The 26,958-nt window shown below is 34.8% G+C and overlaps 3 protein-coding genes across 4 annotated transcripts; all 3 read right to left on the bottom strand.

The window, feature by feature from the left end:
• Positions 1–3,063, bottom strand: LOC107851713 (putative WEB family protein At1g65010, chloroplastic). Its single transcript, XM_016696799.2, has 3 exons — positions 2,846–3,063; positions 2,402–2,561; positions 1–1,877 (listed from the first exon to the last, which is right to left on the bottom strand). The coding sequence occupies exons 1-3, from the start codon at positions 2,863–2,865 to the stop codon at positions 111–113; spliced, it is 1,947 nt and encodes a 648-aa protein (XP_016552285.1). The 5' UTR covers positions 2,866–3,063; the 3' UTR covers positions 1–110.
• A 12,774-nt stretch (positions 3,064–15,837) lies between these two features.
• On the bottom strand, positions 15,838–19,996 carry LOC107849508 (receptor-like protein kinase FERONIA). Its single transcript, XM_016694071.2, has one exon. The coding sequence runs from the start codon at positions 19,613–19,615 to the stop codon at positions 16,031–16,033; it is 3,585 nt and encodes a 1,194-aa protein (XP_016549557.1). The 5' UTR covers positions 19,616–19,996; the 3' UTR covers positions 15,838–16,030.
• A 2,991-nt stretch (positions 19,997–22,987) lies between these two features.
• Positions 22,988–26,956, bottom strand: LOC107850287 (pentatricopeptide repeat-containing protein At4g02750). Of its 2 annotated transcripts, XM_016694697.2 has the most exons (3): positions 25,173–26,956; positions 24,174–24,413; positions 22,988–23,990 (listed from the first exon to the last, which is right to left on the bottom strand). In XM_016694697.2, the coding sequence occupies exons 1-3, from the start codon at positions 25,960–25,962 to the stop codon at positions 23,422–23,424; spliced, it is 1,599 nt and encodes a 532-aa protein (XP_016550183.2). In that variant the 5' UTR covers positions 25,963–26,956; the 3' UTR covers positions 22,988–23,421. The 2 variants fall into 2 exon arrangements, with proteins under 2 accessions (XP_016550183.2, XP_016550182.2); XM_016694696.2 differs by having other exon boundaries at positions 22,988–24,413.
• Between the last annotated feature and the right edge of the window lie 2 nt (positions 26,957–26,958).

Genomic DNA, 26,958 nt, shown 5'->3' with positions numbered 1-26,958 from the left:
TATAAAATGCAATCACATTTTTATAGCATCGTAAGATTGTTCAATAACTGTACTATTCAAGCTGTACTTATATTACAAAAGGTTCCTGCTATTCAGAAAATGGTTCTCTCTTAAACATGGAAACTTTTCTTCATTATTAGGTCACCAACTTTTCGAAACAAAGCTTTTCTCCTACTGCTAAGATTCCTATCGCTATCTGAATCATCGAGATGGTTATAATCCGGATTTGCATTTGGTTTTCCTGCCTCGTCTGCTAAGTCCGGTGCAGATGCTCTTCTACATTGAGATAAGTTACGTGGTGTACGAGGCTGAGACTTTGGTGTGACTGATGTTGGATCAAATATCGATCCCTTAAGTGTCTCGTCTTGAAAATCCTCAGGTTTTTCAATTTTCAGCTCAGTAAGATCGATTTTGAAAGTTGTCTTGGCTTTATGGTGTCCTTCATGATCCTCGACCATTTCACTAGGTACCTTGACATTGTCATGAGAAGCTGCTGGCCCGTTGGTCCTAAGGCGTTCGTTGTCTTTAGTGATGAAATGCAAGGCTTCTTCCTTCTCGGTCAGGCGATCTTTGAGTTGAGAATTTTCATCTCTAGCTAAGCCAGCTGCAGCTTTTGCTGCATTGGCTTCATTAATAGCTTGTTTCAATATGTCTCTCAACTTGAACTTTTCTTCATTAGCTGCTTCAGATGTAGCCTCGGCTGCTTTAAGTGACTCCGTGAGCCTTTCAGTCTCACGCTGAGCCAAGGCTCTTTCTTCGTCAGCTCTTTTTATACAACTGATGAACCCCATTTCTTTTCCATTCCACGCCAAAAGTGACTCCTCGTTCTCTAATCTCAATCTCTCTGTTGTATTTCTGTATAGATCTGCTTCCTTTTTCGCTTCATCCAAGAGCTTTTGATACCTAGCCTCGGTGCTTCTTATCATCTCTTTCAGTTTCCCTTCTTCCTCTTTCACTTGTTCTAACTCTAATTCCGTAGCACCAAGTTTCTCCTTAGCCTCGGAAGCCTCAGTAGCAACTTCCTTCAACGCTAATGCTAAATCATCCATCGCCTTTCTGCTTTTCTCTTCTGCTTCGCTAGCAAACTTAACTTCATTTTTCAGCGAGCTTATCTCATCGTTCAAATTCTTAGCCTTCGACAAGGCAATTTTCTCCCTCTCTTGCGCATTAGCCACATCCTCCTTCACCAATGCAAGCTCGGAGTTGAGACTTTCAAGTTCCTTCTTCACAGAATTCGCTATCTCACCATTGCTATAACCATTCCAACGCCCACTATTTCTCCTCGATGAAGACTCAACCTTCTCGTGAAGTGAAGCCATCTCGACCTTAGCCTCTTCAAGTTCAATCTTAACACGTTCAAACTGCTTCGTTTGTGACTCAAACGAATCATACATCTTCGACTCAGACAACTTCCTACTCTCCAACTCGACCTCCAACTCTTCAACTTTTTTCTTCAGAACAAACAATTCTTCTACCGCTTTAACCTCAGATGCTTTAACGCGATCCATCTCCTCTCTCAAACCACCCAACGCGACATCTTTTTCCTCTAACTTAACCTCATATTTCTTCACCCTTTCGAGTTCCATCTTCAACGACTCGATATTCTTGTCTTTAACCTTCATATCTTCTTGTGTTTTAGCATGAAATTCCCTCAAAACTTTGAGTTCTGCTATAAGTTCACCTGCTTTTTTAGGTGATAATCCTTCATTTAGCTTCATGTTAGCCTCATTAGCTAACTTTTTCATTTCTCTAATTTCAAGAATTGCTCTATTTTTTTCACCTTCAACAAAATCTAATTGCTCTTTAGTCTCCCTTAACTCCTCTTCAACATGTCCCATTTGCTCTTTCATAACCAAAATTCTACTATTCACTTGATCCTACAAACACCAAAAAAAATTAATAAAAATTTCAACTTTTTAATCAAAACACATATAACAATATTATGGGGGAGTTTGGGCATGACTTTTTTTTTTTTTTTAAAATATTTTTCTGGAATTTAACTCTGAAAAATACGTTTAATCATAAAAATCCGAAATTCAACTTGTAACCATAGCACACCAAGGATTAGAATTTTTTTATTTTTTTTTACTTTTTTCTAAAGTTGAATTCTGAATTACACGTTTGGTCATAAAATTCAACTTGAAGTTGAATTCTATAATTTGCAAGAATTTAAAAAACACCAAAAAATTATTTCCACTCCAAATTACTCACAAAAATTTAAAAACAACTCCAATTAACACAAACTTCAATTTTCAAATATCATTTTTCACTTTGGAAACAAAACAATTTTTTTTTTCAAATACTCACAATTATTATCATGGCCAAAAACTCTCCTTATACCAACAAAATAATATCAAAATTCCAATAAAATCACACAAAAAAAATGAAAATTAATAATTACCTCAAATAAATTGTCAACCTTGGATGGTTTTTTCCTTGAAACAACTGCGTTTGAATCAATTTGACATCCCAAAACATCACCTCTACATAGCTTTGATGCAGAAAATGTTCTTGAAAATCTTGAAGAATTACTTTTTTGTCCAAAATCAATGGCCCCAGATCTACCAAATTCTCAAAAACATCAAAAAAAAATTTCAATCTTTAATTAAAAAAAAATAATCTTTTATTTTGTTAAAAAAAATATTAATAATCAAGAAAAGAGAAACCCATGAATGAAAAAACCTTAACAAACAAATCCGAGAAAATCTCTCTACTTCAAATGAATTATTTACACTCATATACATACAACATTTTAGATAATATCAACATATAAAATATAAAAAAAAATTTAAAAATTATATTTATATAATGATAATAACAAGGAAAAATATTATAATGTGTGTACCTTGATTTTGAACGTAACATTTTTTCTTGGTTACGTGTTTGAATCACTTTTTTCTCTTGGAAAAATCAACACAAAAATTAAGAAAATTCCACCTTTTTTGTGTATATTAATAGTAGTAGGAGCATATAGTAAAAAAAATTTCAGATTTTATTTGTTGTATTTTTGAGGAAAAAAAGGTTGTGTTTGAAAGTTTATTATGGTTTATGACAAAGTCCGATGTTGGCGGGGGTTTTGTTTGGTAAAAAAAAAAAAAAATGTAACGGCAAAAGGTGTGAAAGTGACCTACAAAAGAACATTTTTGCAGACATGGTAAAGGATCTATGTGAAATGACTAAATGGTGCTTGATTAAGGTCAACTTTATGGATTTAATATGGTAATTAATTACATGCATCAAATTTTCAAATGTTCATATTTCACTTGTAAAGCTTTGGAGTCATTGTTTTTTAAGGATAATACATGAACCAACACTCAAATTTTACTTAAACTCAAATTTTACTTAAACTGATAAGTGAGCACTTTAACTTTTAATGTAGACAATTTAACTTGGTCTTGAGTGGCAACAGGATGCTCCAACACATCTCTATTGTGTTTTGTAGAAACCTGATGCTATGTGTAGGGGTGGAGCCACGTTATGGCTAGGGGTTTCATTCGATCTCCCATTGGTGAAAGTTTTTACGATTTATACATGGTTAAAATTATTTTTTTTTCATTTATAGTTTATGTTGAAACCTCTTTGGTTAGTTCATGTGCTTATACTTTTCGATTTTGAATCCTTTAGTGAAAATTCTGACACAGTCACTGTACTGATGCGGTACATAAATTATGGAGGTGTCTAGATCATTTTGTAAGCTTGAGTGTTTAACTAACAGTGTGAAACGAATTGTGGTGTCTAGATGATCACCTGTATAAGTTGGAATGTTTAGCTAACACGGTAAAGACGAATTAAGGTGTCTAGATTTGCATACTTAAAGTTGGAGTGTACTATTTGTCGACTGAGACCATGTTTGAATGACTGTAAATATATTATGCCTTTTTTGATCACCTTAATGCCCGGAATCACTCTACACGTATCTCAACAAATTTTATGAAATATGTACTTCTTTCATAAGCATAGATATCGAGCAACTCTATTCACAAATTACCCTTAGTTAAGGTCAACTTTTGAAATTTAATTAACACAACTTCCACCCAAATTTTGTTTTAATTAATTGCATGAAGTTTCCAAGTGTTTATGTTTCATTAGCAACTTACGAATGGATGCTATTTTAATATCTTTAAGTGACATATCAAAATATCCATTTGAAAACGTAATACAAGTGAATTTTTCAACTTGAAAACTCAGAAATTTTCAAACTTTAACAAACTTCTACAAACATTTTTTTCATCTTCGAAACTTTAATGTCCTAAGTTTGTTTAATACTTTAATTACATAATAGTAGTACTGACGTATATGGAGCACACGATATCTTGATTAAAAAAAAAAACTTAATACATAATTTATTTTTCGAACCTCTGCAAGAGGGAGTTGCAAGAATGATAAGCACCCGTCTCCAGGGGCGGCTCAATGGGAAGACGAGGCCCTTAAATTTAATTGATAAAATTATAAATATATTGTTAGAATTTGTGACCCGAATTTTGTTGATCCGGCCCTGAAAGAACGCAGTACGACCCATGTTTGAGATTTTTTGGGGGGTTCGTGCTGGTAGCATAGAGATCGGGCCGATAGTGGGTTTTAATTTATTTGTACGCACGTATTATATAAGTGCAATCTAGTGGGTTGTTTTTGACGGTTTTAATATACGTCATTGAGACTTTCGTCTCCTCCTTGTATTCCTCTCTATTATAGTGAATTTCCTCTTCTTCTGCCCGTGGTTTTTCCCATCAAGGGTTTCCACGTAAAATCTGTGTGTTCTTATTTTCTTTTATTTGTGGTATTGCTTATTCCTATCCATTCAATAACATATATTTATTTGATTTCTTTTTTTTTTTTGCTTTGTAGTGATGGCGTACATGCCATCTTATAAGTATATTGACTATTCATGCGAGTACATGTTAGTACTTATTATATAGTTTTTGAACTAGAAGTTAGTTTTTGAACATCGACGTTATAAAATATTGCATTGATCTAATCTTATTTAGCTTCAAAAATTAGTTAAATAAATCATCGGAGAAAAAAAAAAAAACATAAATTTAGACGGAAGGATATTTATCTGAATAATAGGGTGAAAATTATTTCCCCTCTCAACTTTACTTTAAAAATCAAACTCCCCCTCAACTTTAAACAATAAGCATTCTCCCCCCTTTTTCCTACTTATCTTTTTTAAATACCTATTTTACCCTTACACTATTAATCTTTATTTTCTTTACCTCTTTAAAATTATTATATTTTTTATTTTTAATATATATAGTAAATTTTGTAAATAAAAAGAAAATTATTTTCTAGATAAAAAACGTGAGAAACATATATTAAGCATACAAGTTAGTGATGTTCTAAATGAAATAAATGACCATGATATGAAAATTTATTTATTAATAATAATTAAAACAATAATATCTATTTATACTAGTGAAAATAACAAATAAAAATAATTTCATAAACATATTTCAATGCATGTAATATATAACATATAATAAAAATGGAGATATATTTTATACTAAATTAATTCAAAAGTTTACTTATATTATAAATATATACTCCATCTGTTCATTTTTACTTGTCATTATTTCGCTTTTTGAGGTCAACCTACATGAAACTTGACCAACACTTTAAGATGTATAATTTAATATTTAAATTTAAAATTTAGATGATCAGAAAATATATGAAAAATGCTATAAGTTGCAATCCTTCTTCATATTAATAAAATAAAAAAATATATATTAAAATATTTGTCAAAAATTATGCAGGTTGACCCGAAAAAATAAAAAGTGACAAGTAAAAAAGAACCTAAGGAGTATATCGAAATTCATGCGCATATATATATATATATATATGTATATATATTACACACGCACACACTTAATGTATGTAAAATAAGAGATAAGGGACGAGGTACCCCTAAATTAAACTATATCTGAAGTTGTTATGACACACTTAAACTTTAAGGGAGATCTATTACCACCTAAACTCATTTTTGCTGATCTGACCGTCAAATATCAGAATATTTTTGTACTTCTTTTGGGGGATACGAAAAATACTTGTGCGTTATCTTGATAAAATAACAATCATAAAAATAACATTAGCTTTTGTGACAAGTTCATTAAAAAGGTTATACTAAAAATTTTTAAATAAAAATATATAAATATTTGATTAAAATAAATAATGCATATTATAAGAAGATATTGCTAATGACAAGGTTAAATAGACATTATCAAGGTAAGAGGGGGGGGGGGGGGGGGGCTTATTTTTCAAAGTAGAGGAAAGAGTTTAATTTTTAAAATAAACTTGAGAGGGAAAATAATTTTCACTCCTGAATAATATCTATTTATTTCTAAATAAACTATATAAAATACCCAAGAGACCAGCATAAATCTTATTCTTTTTACGAAATAATGATACTAATTCTATAATATATACCATATAATATTCCCTTCACTCCCTTTGAAAGGGTAATTCAATCACATAAAACAATTCCTCGTTATACATAGCATGAATAGTAAATATTCGATGTTAATTGAGATATCCATTAAGAATCTTTTGAAATGTAATTTTCATATATAGAAAGTAGAAACTATATAAAATGTATTATAAAAGTTTCTTGTTTTGTATTTGACCAAATAAAGAAAAAAATAAATCTTGACTTCATAAATATTACCTTTTATCTGAATAAGGATTAACTAAAATAGTTTATATTAATTTTCATGAAATATGCAAAAGCCAAGTATTTCTAGGCTTTAATTGACCCCAAAAGCCACATATAACTAGTTATGTCTTCCGTTTCAGATTATCCGTCATAATTTTTTATAATAATTATTTTAAATTATTTGTCATTTAAGATTCAAAAGGAAAATAATTAATTTTTCTCATTTTCCCTTTTGAAGTATTTCTTCTTCAATACTACAAACACCCTAATACGGTAAATATATAATGAAGAATTGAAAATTATATCTTAAGATATAAATAAAGAGAAATTGACAAAACAACTTTTGTATTATTTTTTTTTTAAGAAACTCATAAAAGTAAACACAATAATAATTTGAGACGGAGAAGTACTTTGTAAACATCCAATTTTAGGCATCTACATCTAGATCAATATTTTTGGAAAGTTTGTGTATAAGTAATTATAAATTTGAAATGTTGAGTTAATTAATTTATTTTTTATTAATATATGGAGACATGGAAAATGCTTAGAAATTGAGAGAGTCTGACTTTGTCTAGGGGCCGGCAAACATGACGTTGGAATTAGTTTCAATTAATTAATTACTTCAACCCACTGGATTTAATAATTGATTAATTTCAAATTAATGAATTATTATCTCTAATAAGTACTGTAATTTAATAAATCTTGTGAGCTTTGACAATAAAATTGGCGTTATGTTTACCTACTTCATTGGAAAATTATACTCCTTTGTCCATCATCCACTTTTCTATTGACACATAGATTAAGAAGTACGTAAATTATAAGAATAATTTTATCATATCATCCTTTAAATATAATAAATTTAACACTTTAAAAAATATATTAAAGAATAAATCATATTTAATGTTAAGAATAAAATGGATAAAAATATATATTATCTATTGATTTTATAAATTGAACAAATATTATTATATACTATTTCAAAATAAAAAATTAAACGAATAAAGATGGAAAGAATTAATATACGAATAAATAAAAGTCAGAAAATGTCATTGGAGAAATTTATTGTGGTGTCACGTCTATTGCAAGTTTCCTATTATGATACCGGGTCGATCTTTAAATTAATTTGATGTTTGATATAGATATTAAAATTTTGATTAATTTAAATTCACACGCAACGCTTGTGTAATACTTATTTAAAGACTAAGCTTCCTAAGAAGATTTTTTCTTTGTTTATTGCTCAAAGCAGATAACTTTTGATGGAGTCCTTGTGGAACAGATCAAATTTTACAATTGATAAGGCTTAATTAAAATCTTTACATCATGCTTTAAAAGGCTTTATAATTTTTTTTTTTGGTTGGAATAATTGTTTAATGAATTTATTTATTTATTTGTTTTGTAATTTATGAATCTTTCTAGACCAAATTAAGAATTTTATGCGCAAATATTAGATTATGATTTAAAATTTTCTAAGTTGGTATTGCAAAAATTATATGACGATTTCATATTTCATTTGTAATACTGAGCAATGTATATAGCATAAGAAAATAACTTTCTTCCCGTCGAAATAAACATAGATTCAAAGGAAGTCATTATCATGCCTAAAAGAAGGTAACCTTCATTTTAATATGTTATCTTTGATGAATGCAGGTTCTTGAATTGAAGAGCCGCTAGGCCAGAGATGCGACATAGCTTCAGAGAACAAAACAGAGTGACAAATATCCTAGTCAAAGAAGAAGTCAAGAATAACTTTTTTGACAGAACTAATATTTTTGTAGTTCCACAGATATCTTAGTAAATAATCATTTAAGAAAAAATCTATAGCAAAATATATTCAGCTTTATAACCAGAGGAAAATCCTTGAATAGTGCACAAGTATGAATAGGTCTGATTTCTTTCTCGTAATTGAGATCTTAGAATGCTATACGCCCACTCTTTTTCCTATTAAAGATCAGCTCCTTGGCTCTGTGTTTTCACATTGATGAAATGTATGAGTCCACCAAAGTCCAAAGGGGACCAGGTCCCTAAACCAACAGATGCAGTAAGGTAAAGGTTGGAAGAGAGACAACGAAATAATTTAAAGAACATGCAATGTTTACGTGGAAAAACCACGACCTGTCTTATTGAATTTCCCAAAGCTTCACTAATCTTCAAGCAACTAAGAGATTAAAAAACTCCAATAATCACAACCTCTTGTAATAACTCTACAATAAGACAAGTGTAGTAACTCTATCATACCACAACTGACCAACTCTAGTCACTAGTCCTAAGTAACTCTACCCAAGGTGGAAAGCAAAACTTAACCGGTTTACAAATGACTCGATCAACTAACTCTAACTGATGCAACTAACACTAAGACTTGGAGAAGCTACACATCTACTATCCTTTATAGCTCAGGAGTAGATTTACAATATGAGAGCAAAACACAAAAGACTCAAGATATAACAAGACTAAGTGAGCACTTGATCAGGTCCCTTGTTGAAGTATGAGCAGTGTTCATAAAGATGGCTTGTGCTTTTGAGAGAAAAATCTTGATTTGGAAAAACTAGGTTTTGTTGTGTATGAGTAGTACCTTTATATGAGACAACAAAACCTAGAACTTCTCCCAGTGGTCGAGGTTGGATACCTCTACTGTAGCGCAACCAACTTTCTGCAAAAAGGTACAACTTCCATCTGTAGTCAACTGTCGTCTTCAGAAAACACTTTCATATGGGACCAAGTCCCATAGACACTGACTTTGGCCGTCGATCAGGTCCTTCATGAAATAGTTTGTAACTCATCAAAACTCCAAGAGTGTAACACACATCGAGAATTATTTGCAGATCAAGAGATGTGTAATTGTTAAACTGATGCATTACAATGCTCACACACACGAAAGCCATTGAAGCAGAGAAGAGAAAAAAGGAAAGTGCTAAGAGATTATTATTCAAGTGGTAAGAGAATACAATGAGGGGAGCATGGTTGCTATTTATAGGTTCATATGTATGTCACATGAGCTTCTAGAACATTCCTAACTAACTCTAACAACTTGGATAACTAATCTAATCAGCAACCACTAACTTGGTGCCTCCACTAACTTCACTAACTAACTTGGCTAACCAATCTTGTATCAATGTAACAGTAACAACCACAAAACAGTAAAAGAGCTAATGATCTAACTCAGAAAAGTGATCAATAACTAATACATTTTAACATTCCTTCTTAAGATAAAGGGTGCAAAATGTTTAATACACCAAGCTTGCTCATAAGGTGTAGGTGTTGATCTTGAGTCAAACTTTTGGTAAGGATGTTAACAACTTGGTGATTGGTTGGAACATACACAGGCTGAACCAATCCCTCCTTGATTTGTCTCTGATGAAGTGACAGTCAACTTTAATGTGCTTTATTCTTTCATGAAAAATGGGATTGGCTGCTAACTATATTGCAGACTTGCTGTCACTGAATACTGTGATAGGTTTACTAATAAATACACTTAGTTCTGAAAACAGACCTTCTAGCCAAGTGATTTCTGATAAAGATGAAGCCATGCTTCTATATTCAGTTTCTGCTGAAATTCTGGATATTGTGTGTTGTTTCTTAGACTTTTAAGATATTAGAGAACCACCAAAATATACTATATAACCTGTAATAAATCTCCTTGTTTTTGGGCATGCAGCCCAATTTGAATCACACCAGCACACAAACTCAGATGTAGGTTAAGCCTTAAGCCAAACACCTTGTCCCACAGTGCTTTTCAATATCTCATAACCCTATTTGCAGCTTCCAAATGAGACATTTTAGGTTGCTGCATAAACTGGCTTAAATTTTGTACTGCATAGCTGATGTCTGGTCTTGTAATAGTTGCATACATTAGCTTCCCAACCAACTTTTGATAGGACGTAACATCTTAAAGAATAGCATCGTCTGTAACTCCCACAACATTGTCTACTTTTATTGATGTCAGCCTGGCATTGGTTTACATTGGAGTAAGGGTTGATTTTACACCAGCAAGTCCTGTGTCAGCAATGAGCTCCAAAATGCACTTTCTTTGGTTTAATATAACCCCTTTTGTAGATCTCAACACTTCAATGCCTAGAAAATACTTTAGTTCTCCAAGATCTTTAAGTTTGAATTGCTGATATAGTATTCCCTTTGCCTCATTTATTATGGCATCATTGTTTTCTGTTACAAGAAGATCATCTACATATACCAATATGACCACCATTCCTTCTGATATCTTCAAAGTGAAAAGAGAATAATCATATGTGCTTTGAGAGAAACCAGCCTTAAGTAGAGCAGTAGTAAGCTTAATATTCCACTGTCTGGAAGCCTGTTTAAGTCCATATAAGGACTTCACTAATCTGCAAACCTTGTATGTCCCTTCTTTCTTAATCCATATGATAATTCCATATACACTTCCTTATCTAAATCACCTTGCAAAAAAGTATTATAGACATCCATCTGGTACATGCACCAGTCTTTTGAAACTGCTAGAGCAATGACATTTCTCACAGTAACCATCTTTGCTACTGGTGAGAAAGTATCATGATAGTCCAACCCTTCTAGCTGACTGTATCCTTTAGCTACTAGTCTGGCTTTGCATCTTTCAACCACTCCATTGGTCTTATACTTGATCTTGTATACCCATCTTGACCCTATGATATTTTTGTCTTATGGCGAGTCAACTACCTCTCAAGTATGATTATCTTTAAGTGCTTTCACCTCTGCTTTCATAGCTTTAATCCACCTTTCATCCTTAACTGCTTGATTATATGATTGAGGTTCAACTAATACTGAAAAATTGAACACAAAATACTGATAACTAAGACTAGTCCCAGCATAAGACAAATAATTGACTAAGGGATATCTTGTTCCTTTTCCCTTTCCTTGTGTTGCAAAATCTATCATCCAAGTAGGTTGCTTGTGTACTCTGATTGATTTTCTTGGTGCAGGTACATCAGGTACTTCAGGTTGTGAGGATGATACAGTAGCATCTGATGAGTTGGAGGGAGCATCATCTAGTATCTTGGCTGGAACATTGAAAATATTCATATTCTCATCTGAAGACATAGGCATCTGGTGACAAGACTCTGGTATAACAGGTGAATCTATATGATCATCCATATCTGTATCTGTACATTCATTCTCACTTATTGTGAGAAAGTCAATAGACAACTCTGAAGTAGTCTTGTCTGTAAAAGGGAACAAGTGTTCTTGAAACACAACATCTTTTGTAACAAATAGTTTGTTAGTAAGCAATTCCATCAACAAATAGCCTTTTTGAGAAGTAGAATATCCCATGAGTACTGCAGGCTTGGCTCTTTCAGCAAACTTATCTCCTCTGGGTAGTACTGAGGCATAACACTTATAGCCAATAACTCTGAGATGTGTCAGTGAGGGAATGCTACAGAATAGCACCTCATACAGACTCTTACCTCCGATAGATGAAGAAGGTAACCTGTTCATAATTTAAATTGCAGCCTTGACATTCAATCCCCAAAACTTGATAGGCATCTGATATTAAAACCTGATAGCTCTAGCAATATTTAGTATTTTCGTATGCTTTTTTTCAACAATCCCATTCTGTTGTGGTATGTAGGGGCAGCTACTTTGATGCAATACACCCAAGGATTAAAATAACTCTCTACATTGTGAGTTTATAAATTCTGTTCCATTATCTAATTTGAGAACTTTTATTTGAGCACCAAATTGATTTCTTATCAAATTCAAGAAGTTTTTAACAGCCACAGTACATTCAGATTTCAACTATAACAAGTGAAGCCAAGTGTACCTATTATGATCATCTACTACAGTCAGAAAGTAGTGCTTCATATCAAAAGTAGGGACTTTGTAAGGCCCCCAAAGATCCATATGTACTACATCAAAAGGCTTCACAGCTCTAGAATCACTGACAGAAAATGGTATTCCAATTTGTTTAGCTAATGGACAAACATGACATTTATTTAGAACCTCTAAGTCTGTTTTGTGTCTTATTAGACTAAGTGATTGCAAAGCCTGAGAAGAAGGGTGCCCAAGCCTTCTATGCCATAAGTTACAGTCTTGCATATCTACTTCTGCAACCAGTAGCCATTGAGAACTTCTTTCGTGTGCTTCATTCAATCCACAGACCTTCTTAAGAATGTACAATCCCCATTTCTCCTTACCAATCCCCTTGACTATCTTGACCACTAGATGAGCCTGCTATATTTGTGTAACTTGTGTTCTTTCTTAACTGGTTCCAGTGAAGTTATGAGCTGAGAACTGATTGTTGGATTGTCCTGTGGCCTGATATCCATATCCACTAAATCTTGACTGATATGATCACCTTAGATTGCTATTGTAGTTTTCTTTTCTTCTTATATTTCCAATCTGCAGGATATCCTATCAACTTATAACAAGCATCTCTAGTGTGTCCATTTAGATGACAGTAATCACATCTCTTCCCTTTATAACCTTGACCACTATGACTTGTTTCTGCAAAATTTTTGCTTACCTGCATAGCTATGGGATCAGTCTTATCACTAGTTACTACAGTACAAGTCAGCTGCTGAATCTCATCCTCAACTATCATTGCATATGCTTGATTAAGAGTAGCTGTCACTCCTTTCACGAGTATCTACCTCTTAGCTTGATCATAAGATTCATTCAACCCACTCAAAAATTGTATCAACCTCTGTTGAATTAGGTGATCTGCATAGTGTTTGGACTTGGCACAAGCACAAGATGGTGCTGGGATCACAGCATTATACTCACACCAGAGAGTTTCAGCTTTGTAAAATATGTAGAAACAGAATCAGTTCCTTGATGAAGATTGTTGATTTCTCTGTGCAATTGATACAACCTCATTCTGTTAACCTTGTCAAACCTTTCCTTGAGATCTTCCCATACTTCAAATGCACTTGTGACATACACAATGCCACTCAGCAACTCAGCACTTACTGAACTCATCAACCAAAACAACACAACTGCATTACATGTCTCCCATTGCTCATGAAGATCTTCTCTATACATATCTTTTCTGTACATGCAAGTCACAAAACCATATTTTCGTTTGCCTAGTAATGCAATTTTCATGGATCTACTCCAGATTCCATAATTTTCTAATCCAATCAACTTAATTGGAATCAATACAGCATTAGCAACATCCGATGCTCCCAGAGACAAAGGATTTGTTGGATCAATCTTAGGTGTCATTACTTTCTTACTCAGAATTCCAACTCCAGCTTACAAAAAATAGAGATCTACTTTCTTCCTACTGATAGTAGCACAGAATCCAAAATAAAATGGAGTATTGATACTTTTTCTAAACCTCCATGGATCGTTGCTCTGATACCATGTTAAACTGATGCATTACAATGCTCACACACACACACGGAAGCCATTGAAGCAGAGAAGAGAAGAAAGGAAAGTGCTAAGAGATTGTTATTCAAGTGGTGAGAGAATACAATGAAGGGAGCATGGTTGCTATTTATAGGCTCACATGTATGTCACATGAACTTCTAGAACATTCCTAACTAACTCTAACAACTTGGATAACTAATCTAATCAGCAACCACTAACTTGGTGCCTCCACTAACTTGGCTAACCAACCTTTTATCAATGTAACAGTACCAACCAGAAAAACAGTAAAAGAGCTAATGAGCTAACTCAGAAAAGTGATCAATAACTAATACATTTTAGCAGTAATTAAAAAAAAATCTTATTAGTCACCAACAAGAAGCTGTTTACATCTCAGATCAATCCAAACTATCCCTCAGTTTCTACATAGTCTTAGGCCTCCCCACCAGGTGGATTTGCTCTAGAATCTATTATATTGTCTCATCTATACAATTTATCTATACACTCTTTGTCTTTCCTTATATTTCGTTTAGCATTTGGTGCCTATGGATCCTGTGTCAACACACTCTTCCTTAATCTGTTGGCATATTACGTTGGGTGATCTGGCTACTTTGTGGTTCCACATTGCCTCATTTGTTTGGCCTCCAAATTGCATACACCAGTGCTGCGAGTATTACTAGTCTATATCTCTCAGAATATCCTTCGCCATATCCGGGCATGATCCGTGTTCCTGAATGTCACCCTTAACCAATATAGTGTTTCATTTAGACAAGTCCTAGAGAAATGCCATTCAAAGAACAAGTGACTTTATCATTGGAATAGTATAGTCATATTATACAGTTCTCTTTTGTTTCTTAGTTCTTCTGTAGTTAGATGGAGAACGAACTAATATTAACATTGAAGCTATAAAAAACATGCAGCTTTTGTATCCAAGATATCTGTGAGCAGAAATAAATGTCATATAGAGATCAAACATAAGTAGGTAATAACAACTGAGATCTCGTAATGTTCTCTTTTGTTTTTATAATGTCGTTTTATACTTTTATTGTCATGAGCCAACTCTTTACTTCATCTGAGGTAGTTGCATGGACTGCTTACACTTCACTCTCCCCATACCACACTGGATATGTTGTTGTTGAATAGTTCAAAATCATATTCACGTAACAAATATAACCAAAATGTTAAAGCATAAAAAGAGTAAATTTACAGGGAAAAGAATGTCGATTAAAGAGGGTAAGAAAGGATAGAAAGTATAACTTTTTATGGATATTTATTTTGTCATTTTGATTCACTGGCTATGAGCCTCAGGTATCGTTTCAAAAGTCTAACCTTCAAATTTCATGTGCTAAGATTCAATATTTTGTCAAGATAATTATTAAAAAGAAAATGCTAGTAATAAAGAATTAGACACAAACAGTAATCTTGAACATATTTTCAAGGTGAGCTAATGGTTATGTGGTGTATTGTGATGCCTCTAGAGTTGTATCGCGTTGTGTATTGATGTAAGAGGGTAAAGTGATTGCGTCTGCTTCACATCAGTCGGAGAAGCACAAGAAGAATTATTCAGATCAAGAAGATATTCCACGAATGAGGCTCAGGATTTCAAGAACAACTCAAGGGAGAAAAACGATGTCCATTTACAAACAGTATAATCCTGCTTTTTTAGGAAGAATCTATCTCAGACATCCACGTAAATGCAAAGACTACGTAATTAACTGTCAATCATAACAATTTTTCTTTGGTTCTAGCTACTCCTTTAGCTAGTTGGAACTTGGAAGGATGTTTATTCACGTGTTACCCCTCTTTACTGTGGATGCACTTGTTGTTAATGCACCCTCTCAGTCTTCTGCTATAGTTTATACATATCGACCTACTAATTGACACACATAATAGTGTATTCTTAACGAGGTTGAAAAGTTGAACAAGCATTATATGTTAGCGTTTGGAAAGAAAAGACATATATTATGCAACATTATTTTTGATTAGTACAGATCCTTGATTCACACGATTCACCTCTCTGCCCGACTTGGTAGAATAATCTGAAAGACATTAGCACGAAAACAACAGTTTCTAAGTAATCTTGTACGCCTCTTGCAGATTGAGTGCTTCCTTGAGACTTGTGATTATATCACTCATTGATGGTCGTTTGATACCCTCGTCATGCAGGCAATTAAGTGCAGTATTTACAAACAGCGCAAAGCAGTCAGGTGATATTCTTCCAACCAAGCATGGGTGAATGCAATGGGCAGTCGCGGTCATAAAAGATGTTTTAATCCATTGGGCTAGACTGATTTGTCCCTCATTCAGCCAATGGTTCAATGCTTCATTGGCACATAGCATTTCGAACAACACCAAGCCGAATGAGTATACATATGATTTTTCTGTCAATCTTTCATCTCGTAAGCAGTCTGAATCCAAATATCCGCCTTCAGGAACTGCCCCCGCCTTATTGATCCCTCGTGTTTTTGACCAGCTAACCTCTGAAACTTTGGCTACACAATTCTCATCCAACCAAATATAGGAGGAGTCGAAAATGCGATGGAGAATTGTTATCTTCAGTATGGACCGAAGATAGTTCAAACCCTCTGCAGCACCAATGCAGATCTCAAGCCTTTGCTTCCATCGGAGAGGATTCTTATCAGGGTCACGGAGATAATCGTGCACGGTCCCTCCAGCTGCATAATCATAGACAAGGATCATTTCTGTATAATTTCTGCAAAATCCAATCAGAGACACCATGTTCACATGGCTGGGCAAGGGAGTCATTGTTGTTTTAGCTTGCAACTCACTAACCATGTGAAGTCTTGACTGTGCAGTATGTGACCGTCTGACGGCAACGTTTTGACCATTTATGACGCCTACATATGCGTTGTCAGCTCCTAGATAACCTATTCTCAGGCTCTCATGGAAATCTTTTGTAGCCTTTAGCATCTTAAAGAGGGAGAAGTGGTGAAGTCCTTGTGGCTGTGTTGGTGAAGGTTTTGGCTTTGGCGGTGCTTTTGGAAAAAGACCAAGAAAATCCCGCCATCTTGGTGAGGCGATATCGAGACTTCTATCCTTAGATTTTACCTTTTTCATTGGAATGGCTTTCCTTTTCGTTATGTCAATGCCATTACGACCCTCTTTGATGGATGATGCCCTTTCCGCTCCAACCTTTGAATGAGATGTTGATGTGTCATCAAATGAAATGATGCCTTCACCTGCACTCTGCTGAAAAACTAATGCTAATTCCAGGCTTTTCACTACTTTCGACATTGGAGGCCGTTCATGTGGATGATCATCCAAGCATTTCGCTGCAGTTCCTACAAACGCCTTCAAACTAGTTGATGAGATAGGCCCCGCCAGATTCTGGTCAATAAGCTTATGAACTTGTTCTTCCACGATGCATTGCTTAGCCCATGCTGCAAGTGCGTGTTGCTCCTCAGGCAGTTGCATATCAACTGCCGCCCTTCCTGAGAGTAGTTCAAATAGTACTACTCCAAAAGCGTATACATCAGTTTTCCATGTCAATCTTTTAGTCAGGAAGTACTCAGGATCGAGGTACCCAAATGTGCCTTTAACTTCTGTAATAACATGAGTAGCTGATTCATTTCCAGGTCCCATTTTGGACAAACCAAAATCTGAAATCTTACTCCCCCAGTTTTCATCCAACAGAATGTTTGAGCTTTTAACATCACGATGTATCACCCTATCTTGAGATGTATGAAGGAAATCCAATCCACGTGCAGCACCTATAGCAATTTTGAGCCGTTGTTCCCAAGAGAGAGAGGAGTTCTTATGACCACTTCTGTTCATTTTGTGGAGGTGCTCGGCAAGTGTTCCTCGACTCATGTATTCATAAACTAATAACATCTCATCACCTTCCTTGCAGTAACCAATTAGGGATAGAAGGTTCTCGTGGCAGTGGATAGGTAACATTTTGATTTCAGCCCAAAACTCATTCTCCCCTTGTCTAGATCCTGGCTTCAGTCGCTTAACTGCTACAGCGGTCTCTCCGCCATCAATATCCCCCTTGTATACTGTGCCAAATCCACCGCTTCCAATGACAAGCTGAGGATCAAAATTGTTGGTTGATCTAACCATCTCATCCAATGAGAACTGACGACACTGATGCTCTCTAAAAGATAGTTTGTTATTCGTCTTGCCAGAGTTAATCTCTGAATTACACCTAATGTAATAAAGAGCAACATTGATCAAAGTGACTACAAATGTCAGTACAGTTGCAATTTTATTTTTTGTAGCAAACAGCACGGATTTCGATTTCGCTGGTGTTGAACTGGTAGTAGGATGCACAGGGCTCACACCGCCAAGATTGTTGTCGGGGTTGCTTATCTTGAATACTTCTATCCCATTCAAGATTGCGTTACTGCGTTTACTGATTGTAGCGAAATTCGGCTGCAAAACTATAGAAAGTTTGTGCTTACCTTCCCTTCTATCACCCTCCATAATGGCAACATAGTCCTTGTATACAGAAATTCCATGTCCCCCACTCCATTTGATCACATCAGCCTCCTCTTCAGCTTTCTGGTTGTTTATGACAATAGTGAAATTCCGTTGACCTTCCTTTGTCATCGCAGGTTCGATTTCACAAAAGTGGAGCCTAACAAGGTATCTGAATCCCAAATCAAGTGGAACGTCCCATGTGAGCTTACAAACATTTGAATGGCAGCGTGCACCCACTGTCCTAGCCGTTTGGTAAACTTCTTTCGGTGCAATGTGAGTTGCTGAGTATGTATATCTGATTGCAACAGCTCTGTTGATTGAAAAGCCACCGACTTCTTTCAGGTAGTTAGTGTCATCTTCCCAGTCCCGGAACATGGCTGCATCTTCCAAGGATGAAATAGAGTTTCCGCCAACATTTATTCGCTGAATTGTCTCTAGTGCTGTGTTGTTGTCAATGTAGAATCTGTACTTCCGTCCAACCACAGTTACTCCCACATCACCATCTGGCGTAAAATACAGACCGGCAGGCATGGAAACAACCTCGATTCCATTGACGAAAGCATAAGTGTCTTCTACAAAGCCTGGTTTTCGAGATGGTATGAATGTTATGCTCAATGTTTCATCTTCTTGTACATTGATGCAAAATTCCTTTTTGAAGTAGCTCATGCCCTCAGCAAGGGTAGGGGTGAAGTCACTAAGCAAGGTATGCTCGCCTGTTTTGACAGTAAAAATGGCTTTAGACTTCTTGAAACCTTTGTATGAAGCTGGCTTGAAGTGCATGCGTATGAACTTCTGTCCCGGTTTCACTGAGAACTGGTAAGTAAACTCATGGCGGGATGTCCGAGCTGATTTGTAAGGAACTGAATCTGAAAACGGAGGAGGCACACTTGACTTAAGAGATTTCCCCTTCAACTGAAGCAGTGAAGAAATGTAACTTGCATCTCCAACCCATACTCGTCCATCTGTTCCAGCGAAATTGCCAGAGGCACCACATGAAATGGCAACGTTTTCATGAACGTTGGTTGCAGCACAGATGATCAAGTGATCCATAAACATAAACACTGAGAGTACGAAAAGGTGAGAGAACAACATGTTCATTTTGTTGTAGAAAGAAGCACTGATTGTTTGAGTTTGAAGAGTGTGATAAATAATCAACTTGAGGTAGAATAGCCTACGCACTACAGAAGAAATTGCAGAGAAGCAACTGGACATTAAATGTCCAATAGTACACTTGTCTCTTTCTTACAGAATTGTCAAAGGGCATCAGAAACTTCCTTAATCAGTGTAACATGTCTGGTAAAGTAAAGATGGTTACTGTTACAAGGGCTGCCTTACCATATTATTGGCATGCCTATGTGGTCGGGCTTATCCCTGAATCCTGTGCATAGGAGCTCTACAAGTGAGTTTCCACTGAATCAGTCCTCTGCAAAAGTATGAAAGCGACTTCCACACTCCGTTTGACATGTTTAATATCAAAAGATTAGAACATTTTGGTATATTTAACATAATTATAATTTAAGATCACAAAATTCAAAAAAAAATTATTTTCTTAAACCTCCTATGAAGTCAAAACATGTCATTCTTTTTTAAATGGAGTGTGCTGTAACTATGTCTAGTGGCCTAAATTATATTGAATTCGACATTCCTTTTAGGATTTTTCAGACAAGTTGTGTTATTTACCTTTCCTAAACTTATTTGGCTGCCTTCTCACTATAAGTCCTTATACCTCATCTACTTCGGTTTCGTTTTAGTTGGCTCTGGTTGATTTGATACCTTCTTTTAAGTAAGAAAATATTTATTAGAAGTCCTTTTTTTAACTAAATATTCCTATTAAGTATACTTTGAAAATATAAATTTAAATATATACACTTTATATAGTCATTTAATGATAAAAATAGTATTAAAAGAACAGAATAAATTTCTTTTGATTTTAAAAATAAAATAACTAAATTGAAACAAATATTTTTAAGAGGAGAAACTGAAGCGAAATAAAGTGAAGTGAGTACTACCTTTCTCCCTCAACCTATTTTCTACCACAAAATCAAGTTGGATTGGGTACAAATAGGTAAGTTTGACTGAAATATCCAATTGTAAGGTTGACTGACTTTCAGCTTATTTTTCTTTGCATTATATTGGAGTCATGTAACAGCAGCCAAGTTGGAAAGTAAAGGCACAACAACACTGTCATCCAGTAAATAGACACACCCCAACCCCCGGCTGAGATCTCTTATTTTATTATAAAACAAATTTAAAATAAAAGAAAATTCTAAATTTTTTATGTGTAAATTGAAGATCGTTTACATAAGTTTTATATGTAAAAGGTAAAAGTCTCTTATCAAAAAATAAGTATAAAACTAAAACATAATTTTTATGAAAATATCCTTTATAAGTTGAATGATCATATTGGCCTTCTATTTAGACACTTATACTTATTGTCTGTTTGGTCAAGATTCTGATTTCAGCTTATTTTGAAAAGTATTTTTTTTAAAAATATTTTTTGTAAAAAACAGTTTATGTTTGACTAATAAATTCAAAAAAGCACTTTTGAGCAGCAATTAATATGTAACCAAATTTTTAAAAGTGATTTTCAGTATATTTTTCTAACAAATGCTTTTCGAAAGAAATTATTTTTTTTTAGCTTATAATAAAATGCTAATCTTGCTAATTTGCTCAGTGGTAAAGGACCACTATTCCCCATGCGAGGTCATTGATTCAATTCCCATGTAATTTTCTTACCTTTTTTTTTCTTCTTTTTAGTTAGAATTTTAATAACCTCAAGAAATTCATTGTTTTCTTATTTATTGTATTTTACAAAAGTACTTAGAATTTATAAATTAAAATTTTGGTTTGTTATTTCTGGATTTTTACTAAAAGTATCTTTCAAACTTTTAAAATCAAATTTAACATCTCAACATTTATCTAGAAAGAAAGGACGAATAAGTTACTTAAATTCTTCAAAAGTTGATACCGAAAAAGTTAAGCATTTCAAAATAATTGGTAATAGTAACATCATATATTAAAAAAGGTACTTCTTGACCTCTAATCACTTCTTCTTTTTCAAAATATATTTTTATGGTTATTGCAAGTTGAAGAATAATATACCAAAATGTGCAATTTTTTCATATAATAATGTCATCGCAATGATTTGCGCTCTTATTTACTTTTTTAAGGCAACACCGCTTATGAAAAATCATGTGTGCGCCACTGATCATGATTTTCTATATAATAGAAATAGAATAGAAATATATATATATATATATATATATATTGTTTACCAAAAAAATACTCGTATTAGTATATGACAGGCTTAAGTCATTGTTAGCCTCTTAAAGTTGTCCAAAAAATTTAGTTAGATACCTTAACAAACTTTTGTTCCTATCAGACACTCAAGGAGTGTTATGATTCCACAGCTCAAACTCGTGATCTATAAACCACACGGAGATAATTTTATTGTTGCTCTAAGACTACCTTCAAAAAGGAATAGATTATTCTTATTCTTTATTCTCCTTAGATATTCATACATTTTATGATTGGCCTTTAAACTCACCATGGCATGGTAGAGTCTATTGTTGTTGTGGTGGCTTGTTTCTCATTGGGATTCGTAGTAAACGTGAGGTGGAAAGTTTAATATCATTGCTACGGATTAGGCATGATATGAAGCAGTTACAGCTTATGGAGCACATGACCCTCGATAGGTTGGTGTGGAGGACGCTGGATTAGGATAGAGGGTTAGGGGGTGGAAGTGCGCCAGGGGAACGTTCTTTATTTATGTCTGAAGTTTCTTTATTTGATGGATATGATAGTTTATGGATTGCCACAAGGAATGCTTTGTTATTACAATAACATGGGAATTTTTTATTTATGGATAATGAAAGAGTATGGCGTTAAAGAATTTTGGATGAAATCGTTACACCGATGTATATGTTTTCAGATGATGAAGTGTTATTTAGACATATCACAAATACAGGAAGAACAGTATATTATAGGATATCTAGTGGATCATTTGAATTTGACGATCAAGTATTGCCTTTAGAATTGGATAATAATACCATTCAGGATAGTCTTGTTTATACACAAAGTTTGATTTCCCCTTAAAATTGTGTGTTACATAAATCGTTATGTGAGATTTCACCTCATACGACTATTGTCTTATATTATGTGTATTCTTAGAATTTTCAGTATGTGATACTATTAGTCTCTGTATAAGCACAATAACTTATGCCCTATGTATCATTTTTTCATTGGATTGTGTTGACTTGACATTCTCTTTACGGAAGTATTTATAAATTGGGGATTTTTAATTTACTAAATTAAATTTATTAATAATGTTGTAGAAGTTTAATTCAACTATTTGTAGTATTTAATAAGAATAATATTGAAAGAAAATAGTAAATTTCTCTTGATTTGCTAAACTAAACAAGTAAATCTTTTACTTGTCTAATTTTGCTGAACTCACATTGTTAGTTGCAATCAACCACAGATTCATATAGCCGATCCAACTTGCTAGGAAACGAGACATAAATTATTATTGTAGATTATACAATCTCATGATCATATGGCAACAACTTTGACATCAGGGGACAATTCCAAAAAATAAAATCACATTGCAAAGTATAAATCCAATAATGTAAAGTTCTAACAACAGTACAATAGGGTTCTAATTACAGACTAATAGTTCTAACATCAACCTGAATATTGCAGTATTCGAATGACTATGCCGCGTCCCTTTTTCCCCTTCTCCTTCCTCCATCAATGGCCAACGCCCTCTCCGTTTCTGTATCATCTATGAGCAATTAGCGATGAAACTGGGAGATCCGCTCCCATTTACCCTTCAAAATCTTTCAGCCTCTGGTGTTTAAACTCTGATCACCTATACTGTTTATCACATCCCTGAAAATCGCTCATAATGCTCATGCCCGAAGTGTATCAATAGCAGGTATCTAAGTACATCTGGCATGCTTTCATCTGGCTTGGACAAGAACTCGGTGTTTAATGAGCATAGTAGTGATCCTGAACATTCATAGAGCGTCCAAATTACATGTGTATTTCAGTTCATCCTGGAAGTAAAATTCGGTGAAGTCCAAGACCTTCTCATGGAATTTCATCTGCAAGTTCATCTGCTTGAGTGCTGTACGAATTTCTTGAATATTTGGATGAGAGATATCCCCTCCCAGAAAATAATGCACCTTATTTTCGATCTCTGTCCAACTATATGCCGGTTGCTTTCGAATGCCATGTTCTTTCATCAAGCCTCTCACTCGTGTGACCTCTCCCCACATGCCCGCGTCAGCATATATGTTGGATAACATAATGTAAGGCCCTGAACTATCACCACCTAATTCCATGACTTTCTCTCCAGCAAGCTTCCCCAGTTCTACATTGGAATGAGCACGACAGCCAGCAAGAAGGGCACCCCATGCAGCTAAATCAGCTTCGAAAGGCAATTCTTGGATAATGTTGTAAGCCTTGTCCAGCTGACCTGCTCGGCCAAGTATATCAATCAAACAAGCGTAATGCTCAGGTCTCGGAGTGATTTTGTAGTTTTTCATCATTGAATCAAACCATGAAACGCTCTGACTAACCAACCCTGCATGGGCACAAGCAGATAATAAGCTGAGGAATGTTATACCATCTGGTTCACATCCTCTGAGAACCATTTGCTCCAAAAATGCAACTGCTTTCTCGTACAACCCGTGTTGTGCAAAGGCAGTAATTATAGTATTCCAAGAAACAAGGTCTGGACTCGTGATCAGTTCAAAAGCCAACTCACACTCAAAAATGCTGCCACATTTGCTATACATAGTAATCAGAGCATTACATGCGGAGACATTGGAGTCTGCCCCAAGTTTAACAACAATTGCATGAGTTTGTCTACCAGCTACAGGAGATGCAAGAGCAGCACATGCAGAAAGAATTGAAGCACATGAAGTTTGATCTGGTCGAAGAGACATCCTTAGCATCTCTACCAGTAACTTGAGTGCCTCTTCGCTGCGTCCATTTTGTGCGTAACCTGTGAGATACCAGCTGAATTAATACAGATATAGTAGATTCACACCTGATAAAACAATTATATGAATTGCCATCCTCCGGGGGATCCAGTAATCCCTCAGATATTAATCAACTATGATTATATGAGTGCTGAAGAGGACATCGTCGCCACATACGGTGATTTCCTAAACATTCCAACAGTTAACAAAGCTGTATAGTCACTCATAATAGAAGATTTTAGACTCGGTATCGTAGAGCTGAAGCAGTGTTGATTAAATTTATAAAGCGTAAAACTAGATGCTTATTAGATGTAAACTTGAAAACGAAACATTCATATTTCCGGCCAAACAAATATTTAGCAGTTGATCTAACAAAATTTCAGTTTTCTTGTCATGCCAAGTCCAGATGCTTCAGCTTGTAATTAACTGATGCTCTATGGACCAGAATCAAGTGATTATGGTGCAGAAATAACGACAATATACCCCTACCTTGGGAGGTAGAGAGGTTGTTTACGATATACCCTCGGCTCAAGAAAAAGCATATCAAAGCAGGCTCAGAAAAGGACATAACGGAACTGAAGAAACCATGGGTAGATACTGCTTCATATTACTTGAATAGTAGATACTACTATTACTAGGTAAAAGATTATGGTAAGCAACTCTCCATTTCTGCGATCAATATCATCACAAGGTCAATAATCATCAATTTAATGAAACCAATACAAAAAGAAAACAAGAATCGACCACAGCCATCTAAATCTCGAACATCACACTTTACATACCTGAAATCATGGCATTATAAGCAACACTATCTTTAGACAGTATTCTGTCAAACAAAATCCTTCCTTCCTCCACCCGTCCCTCCTTGAAGTACCCAACAGCCATCGCTGTCATTGCAACCACACTCTTATTCTTAGCTGGCATATTCTGAAACAAATCCTTGGCCTCATCGAAACACTCGTTCTCTACATAACCACTAATCATCACAGTCCATGAAACCTCGTTCTTTTGTGGCATACGATCAAAAAGTGATCTCGCCTTGTCAATCTCGCCTTTCTCCATATACCCATCGATCATTGCAGTATACGAAATGACATTCTTTTTTGGCATCTCGTTAAACAACCTTGCTGCTTCCTCCACCATACCATGCTTAACATAGCCTGAAACCATTGCATTCCATGACGAAATATTCCGTTCAGGCATAGTACTAAAATACATATAAGCATCATCAATGCAATCGTTTTCCACACAGCCCGCGATCATTGAATTCCACGACACTATAGTCCTCTCCGGCATTGATACGAAGAGTTTCTTTGACTCATTGAGATACCCGTTTTGCCAATAAGCTGTAATCATCGAATTCCAAGAAACAACATCTCTTTGTGACATTTCATCGAACACCTTACGTGCAGATTGAATTTTGCCTCCCCTCGCCAATGTGTTGATCCTCAAGTTGCTTGCGTAGATAAGTTGAGGTGATTTGGGGGGTTTTCTTGAAGAGAAACGTTCAAAGGTACGGAAACAAGGGAGGAAAGTACTGAGTTTGGAGCTCGGAAAATGGCGGGAAAACATTAAAGATTGAAATGAAAACAAACAGTTTAATGGGGTAGTGAGTAATTAATCAATAGTCGGCCATTTCTTGATTTTTAGACACATAGGAAGTAGTTTGTCTATTGAAATTACTTGTCATTCACGCAACCAAGGGTGTCAATGAAAAAAGTTAGAACCGAACGACTCGAATTCAAATCCCAACAGACAAAAACTACTAGGTGTAATTTGATTCTGTTGTATTCAAATCCCAACAGACAAAAGCTACTAGGTGTAATTTGATTCTGTTGGTGGTGGGAGGCATGTGCTGGGACAAAAATCACTATAGTCTTGTGGATAAAGTTACCTCATATCTATCTGTGGGGATCATATATTGATTCATGCGTAAGATTCACTAAACTGACTTTAACAAGCAGAACTGCATGATTTTATGTTTCAATTTTGCTTCCATGATATGATACGACATGGATGCCTCATTTCGACTAGTAATGCTTGGTGATCCAGCCTCTCTTACCCCAGCTGTGATCAACCAAATTCCTATAGTCTTTGATGTCTCTCTTATATCTATCTAATAACTCACCCACGTATTATATCTAATGGCATGATATGTTGGTCAATACTTGAAGTTGGCAAATTTTTAACATCAGAATTCAATTTTCATCAATATATATATACCTAAGAGTACTGCCACTATTCTCTACTGTCCCCTACATGTTTTGAACAGACCAGTCGCTATCATGGCAACACAAATATTATCAAAATACATGTTCCTCAAATTTTGGTCAATTTCTCTTATTAAGAATGCATATGCAAGTTGATAAATCACAAAGGACCACTTCCTGAGACACCGTTCACAGGTCTAACTTGGCAAAGTAATGATGTGTCTCTCACTTGAAGTAGACCACTTGAGCCAAAGTCAATTTCAACAAGCACAAAGGCATCATCCACGAATATACCACAAACTGCTGGGATTCCCACATACATTGATGCCAACCAAATTCCAATTTGACCAAAAACACT

The sequence above is a fragment of the Capsicum annuum genome, chromosome 12, assembly GCF_002878395.1.
Source record: "Capsicum annuum cultivar UCD-10X-F1 chromosome 12, UCD10Xv1.1, whole genome shotgun sequence".
NCBI classification, from domain to species: Eukaryota; Viridiplantae; Streptophyta; class Magnoliopsida; order Solanales; family Solanaceae; genus Capsicum; species Capsicum annuum.
Note: the sequence above shows the minus strand (reverse complement) of the source record. Positions and strands in the feature narration are given on the sequence as shown.

What these genes read in the sequence shown, in the direction of transcription:
- LOC107851713 (XM_016696799.2), bottom strand. Translation starts at nt 2,865, where the DNA reads ATGTTACGTTCAAAATCAAG. An exon ending in ATGTTACGTTCAAAATCAAG is followed by an intron (nt 2,562 to 2,845) that starts GTACACACATTA and finishes AGAATTTGGTAG; the next exon opens with ATCTGGGGCCATTGATTTTG. An exon ending in AGGTTGACAATTTATTTGAG is followed by an intron (nt 1,878 to 2,401) that starts GTAATTATTAAT and finishes TGGTGTTTGTAG; the next exon opens with GATCAAGTGAATAGTAGAAT.
- LOC107849508 (XM_016694071.2), bottom strand. Translation starts at nt 19,615, where the DNA reads ATGTCCAGTTGCTTCTCTGCAATTTCTTCTGTAGTGCGTAGGCTATTC.
- LOC107850287 (XM_016694696.2), bottom strand. Translation starts at nt 25,962, where the DNA reads ATGTTTTCCCGCCATTTTCCGAGCTCCAAACTCAGTACTTTCCTCCCT. An exon ending in TTATAATGCCATGATTTCAG is followed by an intron (nt 24,414 to 25,172) that starts GTATGTAAAGTG and finishes GGTATCTCACAG; the next exon opens with GTTACGCACAAAATGGACGC.